The sequence below is a fragment of the Austrofundulus limnaeus genome, unplaced genomic scaffold (genome assembly GCF_001266775.1).
Source record: "Austrofundulus limnaeus strain Quisiro unplaced genomic scaffold, Austrofundulus_limnaeus-1.0 Scaffold161, whole genome shotgun sequence".
NCBI lineage: Eukaryota > Metazoa > Chordata > Actinopteri > Cyprinodontiformes > Rivulidae > Austrofundulus > Austrofundulus limnaeus.
The window spans coordinates 612,741-621,782 of record NW_013952563.1 but is presented as its reverse complement, the minus strand read 5'-3'; the positions used below and the strand labels follow the sequence as shown (position 1 = coordinate 621,782).

Here is a 9,042-nt window from a genome sequence, read left to right as displayed (position 1 = left end):
TGGCTGGACATTTCAGCAAGACAATGAGCCCAAACACAAAGCCAAGGAAACTCTCAGTTGGTTTCAGAGTAGGGCTGCCACGATTAGTCGATTAGTCGACTACTAATCGATTATTAAAATAATCGATGACTAATTTAATAATCGATTAATCGTTTTCTTTTTTTGTTTGTTGTTCTTTACAGGGACACATAGAGACAAACGAGACAAGCAACCATTCTTTCTCTTCACAATTTATGCTACATTCATACCAAACACATTTTGAGCAGCAAAAATGCACCAAACGCCTCAAGTTGGACACGCTATGTTCAGACCGGGACAGAAGACTAGATGCACGTCTGAAGAGGGAGGAGCGTTTTGGTTTTTTTCCAGTTTGTCTTCGGTGGATGAAATAAAGATAAAATAAAGAAAATCGATTTGCTTTATTTGCTAAAGAGCAAGTGAACGTTGCACACACCAGATGATTAATTCACCAAATTATTTAGAGGCAGTTTGTTCGGTTAGTTTCACTACTCCAGGAGCTGCGAGTTGACAAACTATCACCCCCCCCAGTATCACTTTCAGGTACTATATACAACACTGGATTTTAGCTAAAGAGCTCTCGTCTGTCTGTTTCGGGTTAGTGGGCAACTTTCAGGAAACCGTCACATGGAAAAATGAGTCTCTCTGATTGGTTCATGCCGCACGTCGAGCAACAAAAGTTCAGATTTTTGAACTTGAGCGTCGGCTGCTTCGGACACACCACATGCACGGAAGACGCTCTACCGCTACCTTCCTCTTTCTTGCGCACCGCGCTAAATGGACTTGACATGCCGCGAGACCCCTAGAGGTGCGTCCGCCTTAGACTTTGCATGTAAACTGGCCACTCCTGCAGCTCAAAATGCGTTTGATGTGAACATACCTTTAACATTACCAATTAGCCTGAACTTCACGTTTTCAGTCTGTGAGCAGAAACCAGAGTGCCACACATGCACAGAGAGAACATGCAAACCCTACCCAGAAAGGTCCCCAGCCGGGAACAGTTCTACCAACTGAGCCACCATGCCGCCCCACACCCAGAATGTCAGCAAGATTAGCAGAAGCCTGTGGATCACTCATTCATTTCAGTCTGCTGTGTTGAAGCAGGGAAACATCTAAAACATCCAGGGCACAAGGAACAGGGTTGAGTTGAAGCCAGCAGGACCTGGTTTACATGGATCGGATGGAACTTACAACTTTTTATGGAACCAGCCGACATGGAAGCAGATCTCAGTCTGTCATCAACTCCCATGTGTCCTCAGAAGTCTAGATACATAAACGACTAATGGTTCGGACATGATCTGAGAGAGTGATGCAGGGTTCTCAGGGTGTGGTGAGGTCATGGGTGTGAGAGCATCTCAGGGATGTGGAGAACACACAAAACACCTTTAGTGATTTGGTGAGGACTAAAAGCGTAGCACACTCATGACTGACTTCAAACTAAAGAAGGATTTCCAGTTTTGGTGTGATACTATCACATTCTTTAGAGATTCATGGCACTGATTTAAGTCTAGTGAAGCGATATGGAGTTATCTCTTACTTGGACCATCCCATTCCTCTGGCCCCCCAGCAGCGTGCCGGCTCTTCTCACTCTGACCCTCCATCTCTGCCTCTCCTCCTTCTCGGTTGCCATCTTCCTCTCCTGCAAAACAGAAAAAGAAACACATCTGTCATTAAAGGCAAAGCGAACCTCCCTTTTAAGTTTAATGTTCAGACATCTAATTCAATTAAACCCTGCATTACAAACTGCACTGTCCTTTCAAAGAGCAGATTCTTATAGACTCTGAATTGTGTCCCACCAAAAATAAATAAATAAATAAAAAAAACACAACATTGCTTTTAGAAGAATTTCCTGTAACATTGCAGCCATTGTGTGTTGTTGTGTATGTATAGCTTTGTACATGTGCGTTCTAGGTGAGCTCATCAGACCCAGCTGCTCTCGTCTGTGTAAAAAAAGGAGTTCCCATGAGGACTTGCAGGGACAGGAGGAAGCCTCATGGAACAGGAAGGAAAGCGATGTGTGGGAGAGAGGTGGCTATTTATTACCCTTTGATCTATTGTGGAGCCAGTCAGAATGTGTTTTATAGGATGTAGTGCTGATTTACAGTCTCGGGGCTCATGCCGTCCTGGCCAAGGGATATTTGGGTATCTCTCTCCAGGATGTACATGCTTAAAGAGCGAGTTCGACAAGGCTGTAGCAGTAACACTTTCAACACTCTCTCTTACTGTAAAACAAAAATCAATTTTGCATGTTTACAGTGAGTACAGTTTGCTCTGAAGGTTTATGAGGACCTAAATCAGTGCTTAGTCGATGCCCCCGGTGTGGCGCGCTGAACAAATCCAACGTGGCTGACACAGTGTGTCTCCAAACGCAGGCGAGGAGGATGAAACCTGCTCAGGGCGTGCGGTGGAGCCTGATGGTTTCTACAGGAACACTTTTCTCACTTTTGTCACCACATCTATTTCATCCCTTTGATGTTTTAAACCCAATAGTGAACGGTCAAGGACAGGCTGGGATTACCACGATGGATTATTACACTTCATACACTCTACAGGGAAAAATGGAAAGGATATGTAGATTCATCTACATGTGAATATATTAGAACAGGCTGTTGGAATACAGCTCGATACATTCTCAGAATAAATCATGCTGTTGATATTTGGCTGTTTATCACACCTGGATCTGATTTTCAGCTTCAGAAACAGATATCACACTTTCTGTTGAACTGCCACGGGACACACACACACACATGCACGCGCGCGCGCACATACACACACACAACTTCACTGTCCATTCTCTGTTAGCTTAATCTCCAGATCTGTGCTTGTTTAGCCTTTTTTCTGACATGGCTCACTTCAAAGAAGGTAGCAAACATTGCCAAAAGGATGTCAGCTTTCTGCCTCACTCTAAAATAGGAGATGTGTATATATATTTTTAAAAAAAACTGAAGGGAAGTCTTCAGAAATGTCCTACTTACAGTACATGAGGTCATTATGACCCAGTTTTGCTTATGCAAGTGTCTGCTTGTGCTGGCAGTTTTCCCCCTCCTCCTCCTCCTCCTCCTCCTCCTCCTCAGTATATTAACAAGCAGCCCACTCAACTAAATTCCCCCACTATTTATTGTTGGGCCCGGAGAACCTCTTTAGCATACTAGGCTCGTATTATGACGAGGATAACAAAGGCGTGTATCAACAGTTCCTTCCAACGGAGCGGAGTTTAAAAAAAATGCTGGCGAGATAACATTAAAGGCACTACCTTGATCTCAGGCGAACATGTTAAGCCCTGTAACGAAACGTATTGGAAGTGTTTAATTACAGCCCGGGAAATGAAGCTACAAGATGATTCCTTAATTAAGCAGTGATTAAGGATTTTCTGCCTTCTATCTAACACAGTTTGCAGTGCATTTTAAACACAATCGCCCAGGCAACCTCGCAGGGAACAATGTCACAGAGCTTTGATGAAGTTTCCCCGCACAAATGTCACAGAGAAGTGCTGCAGCAGCACTCTTTTACTTAGTTTGATGAAACCAGCTATAAAACCAAATCTGAGGACGCATTTCATTTCCTTTTTAACAACAGGAGTTTTGAGCTGTCTGGTATGAAAATAAAATTGATAGAGTCCACTCCGAGTAACAGATCCTCCGTCTTCKTTTATCATTTGAACCCTGTCCAGTTCTATAAAAAGAGGCGGGTTGTCAATGATCATCAACTACATTATCGACTAGATAATTAATTTATGTCTGGCTCAGGTTGTTTCCTCCCTGCGCAACCAAACGGCTTTAAGGCTGAAGAAATGGGGAGGGCGGGAGAGGCGAGGCGGCCTGCTGCGTTCTGGGGTTGGCGGGCATGGAAGAGGAGCCAGTGAGCTGTTAAAATCAGCCCCTATCGCAGCTCCATCAAAGGACGGCTTTCTAGCCAAATCGCAGTCGCACGCAGCACGCCACACATTCAGGTCAATAAGCTTATAGGCGATTTACACAAACAATTCCTCCAGCAAGGTAGCAACAAAGTCATATTGGCTTTTTTCCCCTCCCTTTTAGCATTGTCTCTGCTAAGAAAGCCCTTGAAAATGTCAATCTCGTGTGTGTGACTTCAAGGAGCTCAGAGCACACAAATCCTGACCACTGACTTTAAAGATCAGCCCCGATTTCTGAAAATGGAGACCAAGTGTTTTTAGTGAGTTTTACCAGCTGAGACTTTTCTGAACCCACCTCTGCCGCACTGGTACCAGTGCCCAGCAGTGATTTTTCAAGACATTAGGTGGGACGCTCGCCGCCCGCCCAGCAGCAGTTAGCTGATATTGAATATTTGGTTGCTGATGCAGATTGCGCTGCAACAGATGAAGTCAATTCCATCAAAGCAACCCCCTTTTTGTCGCGAAAGTCAAGCATAGCTGTAAGACTCCTCCGCTATCTGAGAAATAGGTCTGAATTGCATGCAATTTGTGGCCGCCGCAGCACTCCAACGGAGGGAGGCTATTAGAGAAATGCCTCGCCACTGTCTCTTTAAATGCCAATAAATTCCCATCATTACAGAATCTGGCAGTTTTCCTCTCTGTCTGCAGCCTGGCTCTTTATCTCACTCTGCCTCAGTCTTTGAGCATGTAGATCTGGCCCAGTTAGATTGTCATACTTAACAAACATTAATGATTAATTTCCTCCACTGAGTCAAATGGGGCTAAAGGGATGACTCGATTCATCTTATCGCACCACAAATTAGCATTTCCCCATATTCTCTAGCATCAACTGTGCATAAAAATTCCACATTTACCATTCTGGGCACTGGCAGCTGTGGTGAAAGAGCCAAGGAGATCTTCCTTCAGTGTTGCTGGAGATTCTGATTAAGTCTGTGTTGCACAAAGACTAATTAATTCTGGGACTTTTCTCTTTGCCACTCTATAACTCCAGATGCAGCCAGTGAAATTCTTTACGGAGAGGAGACTGAAAGGGTCAAGGTGGGTTTTTCATTTGCCGTGTGAATTCATGCAGCTCTTACTTTCAGCGAGCCACATTGTAATTTCTATAAATTGTAAAAGACAGCACATACGGGTACAAATGTTGGGCTCGATATGCCCTGACACATATAAAAAAAACTACTAAATCAAGTTTAAGCTTTAAAAAAATGGTGTATAACATTACCACACAAGGCTGAGGCTGAGGAAATGAGACACACGAGCTGACATGTAAATTTACTGTCTGAGCTAAGAAAGGAAGTCATTTGTCATCAGACAAGACTTGGAACGTTCAAAGGGAACAGCTTGTGGCAACACCCTGTGCTGAACTTCATACAGCCAACAATAAAAGCGGGGGTAAAACAGCAAGGTGAAATTTCACAATTTCAGTTTAAAAAAAGGGTGTTGCTAAAAAGGGTTTTTTCTTCCCTATTATAGACAGGTGTGTCAGGAGAGAATAAATCCTGGTGTGTTGTTTTGTATGTTTTCTACAAAAAAAGGGGAGCTCTATAAATATGAAATTGAGAGGAAGTTATTTGAAGTAAGATTCTTGTTTAATCACCTTGGAGAGGCAAGGTTATTTCTTTGAATTTCTCCATTTTTTTTTTCTTCACGGATCTTTTGAAGGCAGACAGACCTCCTTTAAAATGTCATGTATATTAAAACATGTTTATCCTCCACAGGAGCGCAGATGTTTATTCCCCAAGTTTCAAAGTCAGTGTTTTAAGTGTAATTGACAAGGAAGCRTTTCTTAGCTTCAGTGGCAAACAGAAAGTTTAACTGGGTGAAATGCAGATGAYGCTGATGAAGAGGGGGATGACGTGAGAAATCCAATGTTGCTTCAAGTGGCAGCTGGAGTAAAACTCAGAATAAAACAGTAAATGAAGATTAAACATTAAAGTTTTGTGGTTAATAAAGTGTCTGATTAGTTGTGCGTAAAGTAAAATAATGTTATTTAAATGAACCTTTACAGTTATTTGTTAGTGAAACTCTGACTGAGGTACACGACTGTAAACTTAACATTTTAAAATACTTTTGTATTTTACAGTTGTACTGTGTGTTTTATGGTTATTTACGAAACCAATTTACAGTATATGTACAGTGTGCAATTTTCATAATAATTTACTAAAAGCAGCAATAAAGCCAGTTTCAAAGTGTACAGTTAAAGTTTCAAAAATGTATTCAGTCTCAGATATTATAATCATATGTTTTACTTTGAAGTTCTGGAAACCAAATCTGCAGGTTTTAAATAAATGCTTCAATATGTTTTACAGCAGCCCTGTAAAAGTATTTGTTTTTTATTTGCTGAAAGCCTTCATAAGATTTATGGTAGCCTATTTCTATTATTAGTTACCATAAATAAATTCAAAATTATTACTTCTTCTTCATAAATTTCCATGAACAAAGAACAATTCTCAGCTCTGTCATTTAGTTTCAAACATGAATATGGGGAAATTTCAGCAATACCAGCTGCCAGGAGTTTACCAGAATTTCACAATTTTTTAAAACAACACATTGCTTTTTTAAGAAATCTAAAAACAATTAACATAACGTTTTAAACAAAAAGCTTGTCAAACTGATCCTAATCACCCAGCAATGAAGTGATAGGAAGTGTAAAAACAGAGGGTTTAGGAGACACTGATTCGAGGATTTGGGTAAAGATTCCTGCCTGATGCTGCTAAAACCACCAACACAACYTTAATTAACTAAATGAATAAAAGCACCAAAACTCCATGAGAGTCCTGATATGATTAACTAACTAAGCTATAGACTCAACCGTCACCAAATGTTATGGTTCTTCACCCTCTGACCAAAATGGGACGTCAAGGTGCTCCATTATCAGGGGAGTCCTTTTCTGCAAGGGTAAGGCAAACGGCTGAGTCTTTGGTGGCATTCAACTTCTTGACCTTTGCGCCTTTAAGCGGCTTTGCTACTTCACCGCTTTCTGATCAAAGTTAATAAGTGCTTCATATGTTAATGAAAATTGGTACTCCTCTTTGTGTTCCTACAGCTTTTTAATACCTATTATAGACTGAAACTTTTAATGGAGGTTTTAGGTCCCTCTGACAAGCCCATTTCGGCAAGTGACTACAACAGATACAAGGCTAAGCTAAGACCGGAGAGTCACTGCTCAGTGGAAGAACCTCACGCGGGAGACCTTAGTCTCCCGGAAGCAGCAGAAGATAAAGGCCATGGGATGAGTGGCTGCCTTAAAACCCACGTTCAAGTCCGCACAGGGCTAATTACAGCATGCCATCACATTTCAGAGGGTTTAGTTAATCAAGGGGGCTCTCTTTTTCCTTCTATATTTGAGGAATAACACWCTTAAACCACTTAATGCCGCCAGGATTGCATCCTGTTTAATTCAGCACCATTTCGCATAAGTGGGGTAAATTTAAGCCACTATGACATTAGTTTTAAACAGATCTAATTGAGGAAGGGATCATGGGGAAAATGGCTACACCTGAAGATTGCAATGAATTTGCCACAAAGAAGAATGAAGAGTGGATGGTACATCATTTGGGTCTTAGGAGGCAACGGGGGACTTAGCTACTGTAAGCTTAGATAGCAAAGTAATACAAAAAAATCTGACTGCTAAGGCTTGTGTGTGACAAGGAACAGATTACCAATGCCCACAGAAAGTAGTATTTGACATTTGGGATTGCTATGTCGTGTTGACTTTATCCATAAACATGGAAAGAAGATTTGAGTCGCAGTTTCTGGCGGTTTTATCCAAAACAAAGAGAGTATCAAATGGCTTTGCCAGTGTTCTTTGAAGATTGTCAAAAGTTGTACTTTCTTCCTTCTTTAGCCACCATTACGTTCTGCAGCATCTATTTCATAGCTGCTGGGCTATTAGAGGCCCGTTTGCCGCACTTTGAAGTTCGGAAGTTTTACCAACCAGGACGTCGCAGGTAATTGCAATTTTTCAACAATTGCGCCGTTCAACTTTTAATGGAGAACAAAAGGAAAGCACTATTGATAGGATTGCTGGGGCAAAGCCATACCTGAAACATGAAAGATTTGTTTAGTCTTGAATAATGTAATCCCACGAGGCACATCAGTTTAGAAGTGTGAAGAAATAATTCTAAACAGTATTTTCTTTGAAAGGGGGAGAGAGGAGGCAGACATTCAAAGCCTCGGTTCTTCATTAAAAAGTCAAATTTAAGGCATCGACGTGCCAACGAGGGTAGGGACACCTGGGGTAGGGAGAGGAACATAACCTGAGGGTAGGAGGAGGAGGGTTTGGTGGGGGGATGAAGTCTGTCATCTTCACACTGTAACCTGAAGCAGACCACAAATTAGCTCCTGTGATGGCAAGGTGTGACGGAAATGAAACAAACACACAAAGAGGCATTCTAATTGAATTGGAGTTCAAAGAGGACTTGAACGCGTTTGGCGATGCCGAGGTTCTTTATAGTGCTGGACCTCCGAGCTGTAGCAGGTGCAGCCGAGTGTTCACAGAGCTTCGGCGGCGGCTCACGGGGGACTACTTGCGGACTCCAGAGCATCGGTGTAGCACAGCAGATCTTCAGAGCACTATCACAGAGAAAGAGCCATCTTCCTCTCAGATCAAACCACTGCTCTTCGGTGGATTGCTGGGATCAAATATCACAAATGGAAACTGGGAAAGCTTCAGCTCAAGGTAGTGGTGCAGGAAAAAAAATCCTCAAATGCATAGAAGTTCTGCCAGGTTTGATCCGAGCAAGTTGATGAATTTTATTAGACAAAACTTAACTTTTAGAGAACATTGTGCTTATTTGGAAAAAAAAAACTTATTGTGTCCAATCAGGTGAGGGGAAACTGGTGTGATTCTTGTAAAGAAAAGAAAAACCTTTTAAATCCCCATCCTCACCTTTATTGCAGAAGTACTCCATCTCTTCACAGCTCAAGTTCTCCGTCTCGAACTCGGCCGTGAAGTTCTCCTCCGCAGAGAACTCGTCTTTGGCCAGGAGCTCATTCTCCTCGGAGACACACTCCTCCTCTTCTTCCTCCAGGCCATCCTCCAGAGGACCTGAGGGAACGCGCACACACACACACACACACACACACACACACACACACACACACACACA

General features: G+C 42.3%; 1 protein-coding gene across 2 annotated transcripts in view; it reads right to left on the bottom strand.

Moving 5' to 3' along the window:
- The window catches only part of zfpm2a (zinc finger protein, FOG family member 2a), a gene marked incomplete in the record, with an annotated part of 138,524 nt that overhangs the window by 112,591 nt on the left and 16,891 nt on the right, over positions 1-9,042 (bottom strand). For both annotated transcript variants that reach the window (XM_014017104.1, XM_014017105.1), the window contains 2 exon segments: positions 1,556-1,657; positions 8,823-8,981. In XM_014017104.1, the coding sequence (XP_013872558.1) occupies positions 1,556-1,657; positions 8,823-8,981 (261 nt within the window).